This window comes from Triturus cristatus, chromosome 9 (genome assembly GCF_964204655.1).
Source record: "Triturus cristatus chromosome 9, aTriCri1.1, whole genome shotgun sequence".
NCBI classification, from domain to species: domain Eukaryota; kingdom Metazoa; phylum Chordata; class Amphibia; order Caudata; family Salamandridae; genus Triturus; species Triturus cristatus.
The window spans coordinates 809,093,242-809,108,490 of record NC_140592.1 but is presented as its reverse complement, the minus strand read 5'-3'; the positions used below and the strand labels follow the sequence as shown (position 1 = coordinate 809,108,490).

General features: G+C 43.9%; 1 protein-coding gene across 2 annotated transcripts in view; it reads right to left on the bottom strand.

Moving 5' to 3' along the window:
• The window catches only part of BRF1 (BRF1 general transcription factor IIIB subunit), a 1,136,639-nt gene that overhangs the window by 428,965 nt on the left and 692,425 nt on the right, over positions 1–15,249 (bottom strand). For both annotated transcript variants that reach the window (XM_085626219.1, XM_085626218.1), the window contains exon 7: positions 8,354–8,447. In XM_085626219.1, coding sequence (XP_085482345.1) covers positions 8,354–8,447 — 94 coding nt within the window. The remainder of the gene's footprint in view (positions 1–8,353; positions 8,448–15,249) is intronic.

Sequence of the window (15,249 nt, the reverse complement as noted above, 5' to 3'; positions counted from 1 at the left end):
GTCAATGTGTCTAGCTTTAAGGTGCCAATGCACCTAAGAACCAGCATTCACAAGCACTGCTTGTGTGTGCTCCATGAAAAAATGCTGTTTAGCACATGAAAGTCAGCACTAATAGCTTTGGGCCGGGGGTGGAAAAATATTACTTTCATATAGGAACGCATATAGGAGAGAATTAAACGTGAGCATGGTGACTGAATTTAATTTTGAGATATAAAATAGTTTATCTCTATTTTTAAATGGAATTAAGGTAAGTGTCTGAGCATAATCATTTTATTTTCCCAGATCACTGACGCATGAGTGACCATGCACAGCTTATAAACAATGAAAAATCAATAGCCACGTATACCACGACAAGGAGGCAAAGATAAGCACACTGCCAGCACAGTTCGGTCCCAACTCGCCGTAACTTCATTTTAAATAGACGAGAAGCAAAGGAGTGTAATAAATATAATTACAAATAAATTAAAAATGATGGATGATGGACTTTCATGCCGGCAACACTGAGGACAGGTTGTTCGAGGGCATTGCTGTTCTTCATTTCGGAACACAAGACCTCAACGAGGAAGGTACCGACTCCACTTATATGCTCTAAATCATGTGAGCAGTTGAGGTTGTTTCAGTGCGCGCTGCTGGACTTTTTGGCGAATATTTGACTCTCAGTCGGGCCTGCAGTCGCGGCCCGCGAGTCATGATGCCGCCGGCCGCGAATGGTTGCGTGTCCGTTTAGGTTTGGAACTCAGTGCTGAATGACCCTATAATCCAGACCAGTGACCGCGCAGAGGTCGGGTAGGTAAAACAAGGCGCTACACAGAGCGCCAGGAGTCTCTTGCGCCTGCTGGGACCCAGGTATGGTTACAAATGTCATTCGAGCACGCATACATTTTAAAAGGACGCGCGGGGTGGCACTTTACACAGACTGTGTTCAGCCATGTCTTTTATTAGTGGCGCTCTCTGAGCCTGGGGCTTGCTATCATCAGATGTATCAATTACAGCCCAGCCAATGAATGCTCCGGTGCATCTAAGATGCAGTGATCGCCCCGTCTCTGTGCGAGAGGTAACTGCAGCTCAGGGTCAAGGAAGATAGCTCAGCTGGTACGAGTCGGTGCTGTAGGTGTGTGCTTAGAATTTCTTAATCTATCTCACGAAAGTGAACGGAGATTCCAAGTCACTGGGAGAGGGCGCGATTTGATCTTACCGGGGATCCGGATGTACAGGGCCTCGGAGTAGAGGAGCTGTTTAGAGGGGTCACTGGGCATGTCTGCAGTTGGCCAGGGAGGTCTATAGCGCTTCTTGATTGGCACTCAAGGGTGGTACGTTATCTGGAGTCTGCGAGTCTGGGGGGGGGGGGAAGAGGGGAATTGAATTAAAATTTAAAAAAAGAAAATCGTACCTGACCTCCGGTCCGCGCCGCCTCTGCTGCTGAGCCCTTGGCGCCTTCACGAACAGCACTGGAGTGTTAACCCCTCTCACCAATACTGGCGCTGCTCCAGAGCGCCAGGATTGGCTTAGAGCAGGGTTACTTGCCATCCGCCTGCCCATTAGGAGACCAAACCTTTGATCAACCCTTGCTCTCCTAATGGGCATGCGGCAGCCAGAGCAGACACTAGTGCGCATGACTGGGCACGGCGGAAAAATCCACCGACCTCCACCAGTCATGCGCACTTGTGCTGCTGCCTGCCCCTGGTCTTCACTCTGACAATGCATGTCAGTCAACATGACGTCGGACCGCCCACCCCCTTCAGATTCTGAAGGGGGTGGGCGCTCCGACGTCATGCTGACTGACATGATTGTCAGTTCTCCCTCTGCGTCTCTGAATTTAAGTAAACTGACTCAGTTTACTTAAGTTCAGAGACGCCGAGGGAGCTGCAGGCGTGGGCGGGGGGGGGGGGGGGCAACGCCCCAACGCCCCCAATGGACGCACCACCACTGCTCCTTCACATTTCCGTCTTGGCTGTTGAGTTAGGTGCTGCTCCCTGTGAGCGGCTTGTGGCTGGCAAGGAAAATCCAAGATGACATGTTGCAGGCACCAGTGTGTGGTCAGTGATGACACATCAGCACTTCTTCCAGCCCTGATCGTTCTCGAACCCCTTGTCGTACCACTGGTGATGATGGAGATTCCTGCACTGCTAATGGAATAAGCCATAGTGAAGGATTCACATGCATTGCACCCCAGTTCTTCGATTGTTTCTTTGTTTTGATTTCAGATGTTCCCTCGTCTGATCGTATCATGGCCCTAAGAGGTGTGTCGATGCAGGGTGTCACTACTCAAACTGCAGCCTGACTTATGTTCACATCTTCTTTATTGAAGACAGCTGACACCGTTGTCACTCGTGAGTCCCTGTTAGAATGAATGTTAGGTTTCCTGTCAGATTTCTTAATTGATTCTCCACGCTAAAGACCATAGCATGCATGGAACAGTGGAAGCCTGAAGTAATCATTTTTGGCAATAGCATTACTGAAAACTTCATTCAAAATACATTAAACTCTCTTTTAATAAGGAATTCTGGCTTAGTCAAACCAGAGTATTACAATTACATTGTGAATGTTAAGTAAGTATCTCTGTGTGAGAAAGTGGGTTTCTGGTGCAGTAACCCCGCCCCCTTTTTTGTTGCCAGACTACTGATGCTCTTTGACCAGGGCCTGTGTTCTTTTCACAAAACAAAACCCAATTGACAGCTCTGGCCACAGGTAGGTCCCTGGTAAATGGTACCCCATGTACCCCGGGCACTGTGACCAGAGTAGTCTCCTAATGGCTGCAGCATCAATTGTGCCACCCTTAGAGGCCCTGTACCCTGGCACACACCCACTGCCTTTGCAGGCTGAGTGTCTGGGTGCAGATCAAAACAAAGACGACATGGAACACATCCCTGTGTGTCATGTCCGCTAACCACTGCCCTGGCATACATCAGTCACCCCTCTAGCTGGGTGCCCTTTGCCAGTGGTGAGGGTACAGGTGCATAAGCCCTGTACCCCTACAGTGCCCAGGTCCATTCCTGGGCCCTGTAAGTGCAGTGCTGCCATTAAGAGTATATGGTGCTGGGAGGTTGTCATTACGAACTCCACAGCACCATAATGGCTGCACTGAAGACTGGGAAGTTTGGCATGAAACTAATCAGCACATTAAACCCACACTGATGCCAGTGTGGGATTTAATGTAAAATGCACCACAGAGGGCATCTTAGAGATGCCCCCTGAAAAACGACCAACTACCAGTGACATTACTGAGTGGCTGCGCAGGCTGCCACCACCAGACATGTTTCTGGACCCCTGGGTCGAGAGCCTGCTGCTCTCGGGGGCCTGAAACAATGCACATCCTGGGACGAGGTGCCAAGCCTCCTACCCCAGGATGGGCAGGGTTCACGAAGGAGAAGCTTCAAAGGCATGCCGCCTTTGTGAGCCTCTCCAGACCATTTGCTGCTTTCAGCAACTGGTCCCCACTGGTTCTACCCCCCCACTCTGGGTGGGAGAACCGGCAGGAAAAACAAGTGAGGAAGAGAGGTGTGTCCACCTCTGCCAACTCCACTCCTAAGGTGGGGGAGGCGAGGTGAAGCACAACCTCGAGTCCCCGCCATCTGGCGGATGGGGGGACCCAGCCAACCAGGGACAGGCTCCTGCACCCCTCCCACTGGAGAGTGGCAGAATAGGGGGTGTTCCCACCCCAGGGAAGGGACCCATTGGTCAATGCCCTTTAACTACTTGCAACGCCCCTAAATTTAGTATTTAGGGGCACCCTGAACCTTTTTTCCTCCGATCCAGCAACCACAAGAAAAGAAGAAGGAGAAGGACGAGAAGCCGTGCAGAGTTAACAAGAGGACGACGCCCACTGACTTGGCCCCAGCTCTGCAGGCCTGTCTACCCTCAAACCTGCTCCTGCAAAAGCCCCGCGTGTCCAGCGGCCAGCAACCTCAAAAACCCCGGAGAACCTGCCTGCATTCACTCTCCAAGCTGTTTCTCCCGTGAACACCGGACGTGTTTACTGCAGCTTCTGGTGCCAGCCAGAAACCGCGAATCCAGCACACTCTGCACCCGCCGAGCTCGGCCTGTGTTTGAGTAAACAAACACCACGAGGAGGTCCCCCCAGCGATCCTGACCCAAGATCTGGCGACCCCTGACCTACCTCAAGCCTCCAGACGCCGCCTGCAGCCCAATCCAGGAGACCCCCCCCCCCCTACCGCGACCAGAACAGGTAAGAAAATCCGACGTCTAAAGGCACCCCTGCACCCGACGCCCCACGGTCTTGTGTGCCCAACCCAGTGGTGCCTAACCATCCCTCTACATCCAAACTAACCCATCGAAGTGGTGGTCACTCCTGGAAGATCTTCGTCCCCGAGCCTGCAGTGTTTCTTTGCCCCGGAGAATCTCCATTGAATTCAACAGGGCACCCGACCTCAAAACTGCACCCTGCACCCGGCTGCCCTAGCGCCGCTGAGGATGCCCCTTTGGTGCTAACTTGGTCCCCAACTTGCCCTGAGCTTAAGCCTAGGAGCTTTGCTCCCACAACCCCATCGCCTGCTTGCCAGCTGCCCCCAACCGGAGCCCCCTATCCCCCATAGGATAACATTGGGCCTCAACACTCTGCACCCGGCCGCCCTAGTGCCACTGGGGGTGCAACAACAGTGCATCACTGACCCTGGGAGACCCCTGAGTCTAACCCCAGAACCCTAACTCAAAAGACCAATTACTTACCTCGAGACCGACAACTCACTTTTCCTCGTAGGATAACATTGACACTTTTTCTCCCAAAAAGTTTCCAAGTGTCGACTTTTGAAAACTAAGAATATTCCTTAAAAATCGCACAAATAACCTAACCAAATTTTCTCAACTGTTTGCAGGATAGGTCCCAGTGCTGAACCCAGGTGTCCAGCACTGACTAAGAAAAGTAACTAAAAAGTAACTTACCTATGAATTGAATTTCCTTCCATAGGATAACATTGGGGGTTCTTTGTGAAAAAGTTTGTGTCAACTTTTGAAATACAAGAATATTCTTTGAAAATCGCACAAACTACAAAAACGTAATTATCTACCTGTTTTAAGTAGATGTCCCAGTGCTGAATCTAGGAGTCCAGCACTGGATTACAAAAGTAACACAAAAGTAACTTACCTGTTAAGTGTATTTCCTCCCATAGGATAACATTGGTGATTCTATGTGAAAGTTTCTATGTGTCAACTTTTGAAATACAATAATATTCCTTAAAAATCATACCTTTAACCAAAACGCATTTACTCACCTGTTTTCAGGAAATGTCCCACGGCTGAATTTAGGATCCAGTCCTGTGGTTAGAAAAGTAATCTGAAAAGTAATTAACTGCATTTTACTTAAAAAACCCATTCAATTGAATGTACTATACCTGCATTGTGTTGCAAACGGCTTTCTTAAACCTGTAATCAAAACCAGTACCAGTTATACTGTAATTTTGAACTGTGTTCAAACAAGTAAATTACTACGGCAAAGTATTTATATGCTTACCTGTACCAAGCTTGCTTGGTTCTAGAAATAAAACAACAGTATTTTTTTTTTATACAAAACAATTGGCCTAGAGTTCGGTTCTTGAGTGTGTGAGACCATTTGCTGACTGAGTGTGTACGCCAAATGCTTTACACTGTCCTTTGATACTGCCTAACTGCTCGACCAAGCTACCACTTTAGATAGTAAGGTTCTATCTAACTTTAACCTCTCCCAAACCTCTGGAGACTCTTGGACTCTATACACAATGTACCTTACTTTGGTGCAGTATATATAGAGCCAGTTTCTTACACTCAGATGATAATTTTGTATGTAGAAGTACATGCGCATTATACACCTTGCAAGTATCATAAAAGGCAAAGCAGCCCCAAACGTCAACGCTAGAATGTTTGACTGAATCCCAGCCACTGGTGCTTACTCTTATCGACATTCCTATCACTCTTTCTCTTATCTGTGCTATTACAGTCGGGGACCAAACATGAAAATCAGTCAAGAACCTCTCCTCTAAAGGCAGAGTCCAGGCAAAAGTGGTAGGAACAAAAGTCACTCCAGAATGGTTGTAGCCTTTTTGGGCATTATCAGAGAGGTTCAGCATACGTCCCATGGCACAGCCATATTGGGACCCAGATCTGGGCATACTCATCCGATTTGGTTGATTAATACATCACAAAAATCAGTGGTTGAATGCCTGATATATCATCAGGCACAATTGTTCTGGGCCGCATTCCAAGCCATTTATTTTTTAGCGTGTCTATGCCTGGGACTAACCATATGCAAATCAGCCTTAGCTCTGCCCCAACAGAGGTGGTCTAATACAAAAAATCATAACCAAGACCATTCTGAAAAGGAGCAGAAGCAAACCCAGACCAGGTCTCGTCATTGATCTGCGGCTTGAGTTCTATTCCATTAGGAGCTTAAGACCAACACTTCGAAATACCTCCTCAAACTTAAGGAGACTCACTTAGACAACTCAAACCTGATTTAATTTAGGAACCAGTAGGGTTAGTTTCAAAACACGGCACAACAGAAGGTGCCTGTGAACAGTTCTTCCTGGCAGTCTAGTAAAACAGGCTTTTGCAACATATCTATTCATAAATTATGCTCCAAAGACTACATTCTATTATCAACCAATTCCTCATGCAGCTATGCTACAATTTGCCACGCACCAAATTTCACATTAAAGACCACCACAGTCTCTAAAGCAGTGAGGACTATTTTAAACCAGTTTAAGTCGTTTTGATGATGCAAATATAACACATTTAGATTTTTAAACTGGTCTTTATATATACAATGCCCTTAATTGGCTTTCAATGTGTTTTACAAAGCTAGTTCAATGTGAACTATGAGTGCAAAATCATCAGCAAAGATAAATATAGGAGTCCTCTTCTGCTGAAAAGACACAAATACGGGTGCTCTCTGTAGCCTAATCACTAGATCATTCATTCACAAACAAGGGAGGCAGGGTGATCCGCTACGAAAAATAATTGTGATGTTCAATATAGGAAAGATTGCTATAGATCTGTTGGCATATTTAAAAAGATACTCGGGTATGTTCAGCTTCATTGAGGATATTTGGGTGGAAGCAGCTTCTGCACAACCCAAACACTTTAAAGGGAAAAGATGAACTATATTTAAGACACAGGGATGAACATTAAGGCAATCCTAAACGAAGCAGGAAAAAACATGGCTCAACTCAATCTCATTCATTCATTTGGCTTCACAAATTAGGTATTTGGAAGAATATACACCACCATAAAAATCTGGTATAAAATTAGATCAAACAAAGAATGCTTCTTACTAAACAATTCATTATGGTCCGCTCTCAAAAATGATCCACAATCTACCTTCCATAAATATCTGTAAAATGCACTAAAGCTCACAAATACAGCCGAGCTTTGGAATAAGAATCTGCCATTCTCAAGTTACATGCAAGAGGTTAATAAAACGGCCAAAGTGCACTCATTTCTGGTGAACTAAAACAGCCTCAGCTGCGGCTCACACGCCTGGATGGTGCATAAACACTACAACAGTCTGAAGCCGGCTTCATATCTAGGCCTTACATTTTCGGTGCACTTAAAGAGACGGCTGATGGTGATTCGATTTGGCCAGTTACCATCATTGGGGAACCAACCCTCTTGGAAATACAGTGGCTTCACATCATGTGGACTTTGTGGTTCAAAGAAAGAGGACGTCATACATTTGATTTGCATATGCCCCTTCTTGCAAATAGCTTGCTCTCATTTTGATAAAAAGAGCTACAATAATGGAGGCATGTGTACATGTAGGGCCTGCGATAATAAAAAGCTTAGATCCTGAAGACCCCCAACTGACTGCAAGATGATGAAATATTTCCAGCTTCATGAAAAAGCGATTCATATTACTAACGGCCGATAATCGAATAGTGGAAAGTACACCGAGCTGTGTCTGGCTGGAACCTCGACATAGATTTGCACTAGACAGCGGTTTTTACGTTAGTACTATTTCATCTTTGGATTCTAATTTATACCAGTGAAGCAAAGATATTGCCAATTTTACCTTTTGAGTTGGAACTGAAGCACTTAATGTTATAAAAACTTGTTTTTAAGTGGATGGGGGAGCGACGTCATCCTATTTACACCTTACCAGGGGATACCACTTTTTAACGATCTCACGCTGTAGTCTATTCTATTCATTAATAATGTGGATTCGCTACATTTGCACAATGTTATGATCATTATTTTATTATTTTACTTTGTATATTGGCTCCTGTAAGTTATTAGTAACATTGTTACAGTTTTAATTCACCAAAACAAAAAAGAATCTTAATACTCGGAATTTTTAATACTCATTTATTCACTTGAATGATAGTTTAAGACATTGATAAAAGGCAAGAAGTAACAGTCCACCCACCTTTTCCGTAATGTTGATTCACAAACTTTTACAACCCTGATGACTTCTTTAGTGGTGCGTCGGAACTCGTGCATCCTCGAGGCTACTAAAAGGGCTAAAGAAAAAAAAAAAAAAACTGCTTGTCAGGCAATTAGATTTAGTGCTCTAAATTAACTCTATTTGACATTTGCCAACAAAAACACTGTCTCTTAAAAATAGCATCCTTTCCCAGCACTGCATTAAAACAATTGTGATAATACTGCAGGAGATGGACATACTAGAATAAAATACTTTATTCAGCAGTCCTGTGAATGCATTTACACACAGTTTGCATAGTCTAACTGGCAACGTTTGAAGGTTATTCTTCAATCCCCACGGTGAATATTCAGAGACTCCCCAAAAGAATTCATGGCCTATCTACATATATTAAATGCATCTACCGCCTTAAAAAATGGATGAAACATTAGAGATAAAGTTGGGACTTCTGGTGAGCCAGGTAAGTTGTAGATGATGAGCACAGTGTCAATATTATAAAATGAATCTACTACTAAACCTGCATCAAATCATTTGGTTTTTTTCTTCAATATCTTTATTGGTATTTTCAAATTTTATCATGACTATCATCTCAAGTTTATACAGAATATTCAAATGTATACAACAGAATCATGAAGCATATATAAAGAATAGCAGTACATTCGTCAACAGTGTAACAGCATGGCTTATATGCCATTCTCGATTACAAAGATTCTCATCGAATACAAGTATGCGTTATTAGGGTTCCTGTGTGCCATTTCTCACATGCGCTGTTACATCATGCTGCATATAATGTGTCCATATTTAACCGTAACACGTTTATAAAGCATCCACTCAAATTTAATATATCAATATCTAATATATGTGTGGTCTAAGCATGTAAATGTTGTTCACTGTACATAATCATCACTTTTCTGCAAGTATATAGTCACATAATAATTTTTTTTTTTTTAAACGGAGACCATTGGAAAACACCAAGAAGACATATTTTCAGTAACGTTTAAACAAAACTGAAACTAACACTATAAAAACTGCCATCTGTGGAGTAGGAGTAAGGTCAGTGCCACATGACGGTGTGGGGGTGCAGTGTCAGCGCAGTGCCATCCAGTGGCCCACCTAGTCGGGGATCAAGTCGGTGCGCGTGTCTAAATAGAAGCGCAGAATAGCCGAGGGCATCGCCATATCTGGAATGATACAGGGCATACGCAGTCGCCCACAACGGTTCAACAGGTGTATATGTTTTCTATTCTGCACGCTTCGATATGCATCTTTGCCTCTGAAAGGAGCGGCAAGCCATTCATGTGTCTATTGTGGTGCATTGAGTGGGGTATTAGCTCCTGCTACTGTATTACCGTGCAGAAGGGCAGTGAGTAGCGTGTTCCAGCTCTGCGCAATAGGATATTTGCGAAGTCCCGCTGTCTCTACTCTGTGTAATGCCGTACTCTCCGCTTATGCCCATATCACTAGTGAGCGCTTCCAACTAAGAGCCTCTGGTAGATCCACATGTTTCCATTTCTTGGTTATCAACTGTTTCGCAGTAATTAAACTCAGGTCTCAGAATCTCGTGATAACCTTATTTTTCTTAGATCTGGTGCAGAGGCCTAACAGACAAATTTCCCATGACAGTGGCAGGGGTGTGTCTGTACATAAGGCCAGGGTCGTGACCACTTCCTGCCAATAACGCCGAAGAGATGCACAAGCCCAGAGCATATGTAGCAAGTCTGCATCTAACTACTGGCAGCGCGGCCATGTAGAAGTGGTAATGGGAGAATACCTATTCACCTTGTCTGGTGAGAGGCACGCCCTTTGTATAATTAATGTTTGTATAAGTTTGACCCTGGAGTTCCTCTGTATATATGTAGAACCCGTCAAGATAGTGCCCCACTCTCCACCGCTCCAGGGCCGGCCCCTATCCGCCTCCCACCCGGCTCGGAGTTTCTGCATTGGTTTCAACGTATGTACAAGGAGTGCCTCCACCAGCCAATGCACCACATGTGATCCCGCCCCTATTACGTGTAACAGTAAATGTGTCGGGGGTTCAGCTGTTATATCCCCCCCCCAAGCAGCCTATAAAGTCTTCTGAAGTAAGGCGTGTAAAAGAAATTGGCCTGCCGGTAGTTCAGCATCATCGGCTAGTGTCTCAAACGTCAATAGGACAACCTGCATCATATCATAATGCATTTCATGTAATTATTATCAGTATACATTTTTACATTTGGTCATTATTTGCATGCAAACTTTTAAACGTTTGTTAAGACTATAGAGATGGAGGAGAGTAGGGCGGTAAGACTGTATCAGGTTCAGGGAGGTTGTGCTACCAGGGACTGTGTGGGTGGAAGGTAAGTGACGATCATGTGTGAATTCGAGAAGATGGTTTCAGTTCATGTCCGCCTGCTGACGGCTATGTGCTGTTACAGATTTTCTTTAAACATTTTCTGGTGATGTGGTGTGCAAGTGTTCAGGCGTGTGTGATTGTGAGGGTGGAGACCCACATGCAATGGTGGATGCAGTTCGTGCTTTACTGCCTCCGGTCTCCCACCGTAACTGGATTCCTTAATCTTCTCCACTTTATTAGGTAGGTGCAGTTTCAAAGCTATAAAGTGCCATTCGCTCCTGGGACGAAGGGGTGGGTAAAGGTGAGAATTTCCCTGCTACTGGCAAGCACCTGGCTTAGATCATGTATTTACGCTGTGCTTTCCTGTCATGCTAGTGCCAGTGGTTATGTGATGTACACTGGTGAGAGGTATAGATTGTACTCTCCTGACTTATTCGCAGCTGAGGACTTCAGCAAGATTATAGATCTTCTAATTTTCCTCAGTTGCCTAGAAGGCTGCTGTAATGTTCTGGGTGATTTCAGGGCAGTAATCCCACAGGCGCATTGTCAAAGTCCTTTTCCGGTCTTAAACCTGCATTTGCCTGGTCAAATTTAAGTCCCACTTGAAGCCCTATTCACATTCCACGAGAATATGGGTGATAATTCCACTGGAGTTCCCACTGAAAAGACATTCCGGTTGCGAAATTCTGTTCGTTTTGTGGCTCCGCTCATGTGAGTCCAAAAGGCTGGATCTTGCTACAGCAAAGTTTCTGTGCTCCTCCCTGCCTTGCAGAGTGGTGAGATAGGGTTGCTTTTGTGGTTATAGTTCAAATACGTCCATTCAGGATATACTCCTGACCTGTCCTCCCTACTTTTTCTTGCCATTCTCACCAGATGAGTTGCATGTATCCTCTTTTCAGCATGATTATATAAGTCTCCTTGACTTGCCAGAGACAACAAACATGAAACATCTCAGGTCGAAGATTCAGTTCCTTGTTTCTTGCATCACTCGTTTTTTCTTTGCGGTTTCAGTAGGGGTTAATAAGTTCTTATCAGCATCCATCAATCAGGAGCACTGAGTCTTCCCAGAATTTAGTCAAAGGATGGACTAGGTAATTTGAATATTAATATTCCCAGAAAATTATTTGCAGGCACCGGGAAATTGGTTGAGGATTTATTAAGGAAAGGAAAGATACCCATGGTTTCACTACTGAGGCTAAAAGTACAGATGTATTGGAGATTTTGGACTTTAAGATGTAAGGAGCTAACGGAAGAATTCAGTTCCAACAGAAGTGAGGGTACTGTTTAATAGTACTAATTAAGGATTGGCAAAATACGCAGAGATAACACTTAAAATTAAGTGCGGCACTCAATTAGGCCATTAATTCTAAAGTAATATGGAAAATTATAGACGACCGGCAGATTAATCAGTTTTGATGACGGTAAACATGACAATGCATGCATCTGAAACGTCACGTATGTTAATCTCTCCATTGATAACGCAGTCTTGACAGAGACGTGGATAATTAGACTAAAAGAGACCATTCACGCAGACGCATTGATATTTCTATAGTCTCAGATATAGAAATAACTTTCACATTTCAGGGATTTAAATGATAAAGCTCTGCATGTTTTGCTGAGGGACTCCTTGCTATTATTTTTGCCGTTGCACTGTATTAATGGAAAATCAAGGCACCTTCTCTGTGGCCTTCACATAGTAAGGTGAACATTTTTAATTTACGTTTTCCCTCTCATTACTTCGAAAGGGGAATTTCCAATAGTTAAATTCTTTGGAATCCAAAAAGCCAAACCGTTGCCGTTATGTAACCCGCTTTTATTAACCTTACAAGCCAACTTTCAAAACACTTTTGAATCTTTCCGTTCTAGTTGTCAGTGAGCAGGTACTGCCAGGTAAACACACATGTTAATCGCCATGTCTCTATGAAATAGCTAATCCTTTAATGAGCAACGGTAAGTGTGCAGCTTATGTCACAACGATTCCGGTATGCACTCATATGTAAAAACCGCCATAAAGAATTACAAAACAGCATTGGCATATAACAAATCTGCTATTCCTTCTTCTGACCTTTTGTTACAACAATCTAACATTAATGCAGTCTTGGCCTAACCGAATCTGCATCAGCCCTATATTATTAAAAGCGACTTTCTTGTATAGCATGCCTGGACAAGTTTGTTTCACCAATGGAGATCTCTCCGTCTATAGCACACACCTAAAACCACAGAAACCCTAAACACATGAATCTATTCCATGCCCCCAAAATAAATAAATCATTGACCCTCATAATGCAAAGTAGCTACCTTTTCAGCTAGCTTCGGGGTAGGTACTGCCTTCTTCCCTTGCCATAAAAATGATTTCCCTTACAATAACGCATTGGCGAATTAAGCAAAAAAAACGGTCTATTCCCACCACCTGTTCTTTCCTGCCCTTTCATTTATCATGCATCCTCATCTCCTTCCAAAATGTTACCATCCTAGCATTCTTCGCATTAAAATCTGGTACCAGCGCTCTCAACTCCTTGCCACAGGTTGCTGTGCACGTTTGCATTATTTTTCCATTATCCTCATACTTTATGGCCTTATCTGGCAAAATCATGAGTCCTGGAACATTTTCTATTGTATACGACTACGAATGTTACTGCTGTTTTCTCAGAAGCTCTCAACGTCAACCATTAATGAAGTCAAACAGCTATGAATGTACCTGGTTACAAATGCAGTTCCCAAAATTACAATGGTTCAAGTAGGTCACTCCCTCTATGAATGCTGCCTTATCATCTTTCCCAGTGTACTTTTACTCAGTTGACATCAGCGCTCTTCATGCAACTGTAATTACAGCCACATTCATTCCACCCAGTCTTGCTACCCCAAACTTCAAAGCTTTGGTTATGACGATCCAAGCAGATCCAGTAACTAAATTTCCCAGAAGAACCTCTCCAAAATTGTACCATGATTCAAACTTAACATCCACTCTTTCAATGTCACAAAATGAAAGCGAGTGAGCTTTGCAGAAATATTTGCCAAAATATATCAACTGTGGCAAGAAGTAGGCAGTGCACAGCGGCACCTCTAATGAGCACCATTGTCACTACTGACAAGAGATTTAACTTGTACATTTTCAGTGGTGGACTGTGCACTCTCTTATTTTTTCTGAAAGCCTCCAAACATCTAACAGCTCTTTAAAACAATTTGGTTACAAAATAGTATACTCTGGTCAAAATAATATACCTTCTAGGCCCTTCAAGACTTAACATCATCAAGATGTCTTTGAAGAAAGGCCAATTCCCCAAAAGCCTGAAAACTGGACAGATGAACTTTAAAGAAAGACTGCCAGCAAATATCATAGACCCCAGTAACTGCTTTCCACAGCTTGCTAAGACTATCTAAAGCTACCTGCAAAACACCTCTCCGTTTTCGCCATGGAAAACAATCGCTTGCAAATAAATGACAACACGTGCAAGTGAATTAGGAAGGTGCCAGGCGATGCTTTTTCACGGATCTTGCATTTACAAAATGATGCAGAAGGATTAATGGACAGATCAGCAAGTGGATCACCTCGTTCCTGAGGAACAGTACCCAAATAGAAAACCTCAAAAGAAAGTATTTTAACTCTTCTCTTATCCTAATGCCCCATGGAGTTCAAATGACTCTATTCCCCTCACCCTTTTAGAAGTCGGTTTTGAAAACTTGGGTTTTAAAATAAATCAATATAGTGGATAGGTTCAGGTTTATTTCAAAATATGTGCTTATTAAATGCCACATCTCCGGGCTAAGAGCCAAACTGTAAGTAACCACAAAGAAATCACCATCTCGTTGTCACACCAGCATGGTCCCAACTCTTCATTCACATCTGTAACATCACCTTGGCAACAGCAGATATCTAAATTAAACTGGTACGTTGAGCACAAAGCAAGGAGTCTTCTGGGCAGCACACATCGTATGCAGTTCCATATCTAAAAAACAGCCCAATTCCAGTTCGGATGGCTGTGTAAGCTCTACTCCAGCTACATTGGATTTGGGAATGGTCTCCAGAGATTTCTTGCAACAAGATTGTTCATGCAACTGGTGAAGTCGTTCCAGAGCATAGAGGTTTGAGGGCCCATTAGACCCCCATGATGCCAGTCTTTTACGACTCAACCCACAAGGCAGGAGGGTTTATCCTCCGTGCTTGTAGGGGGTTTGAAGATATATTTTCTACCCCATCTCCCAAACCTCACAACTGCATAACAGAGCGGTTTAACATAGATGATGTGTGGCTGGGAACAGGGACTGATAGACCTTCAAGTTGTAGTTTCTGAAGGTCAGAACTTTGAGCTATACCACCAGTCAAAATCTAAAATGTATCATTTGGTGACATTTTCAATGACGATTACATTATAACCTTACAAAAAGACAAAGGAGAACATGTTTAAAGAAAATGGTTGAGGGTTCCTTAGATCACACAGAATGAAAGGACATCCTCCTGGACCAGTTCTACTAGCAAGGTCACAGCAGGGCCCAATAAAGCGGTTACCAAACTATGGATGGATTACTTGGCTACAAGCACCCTTTTTGA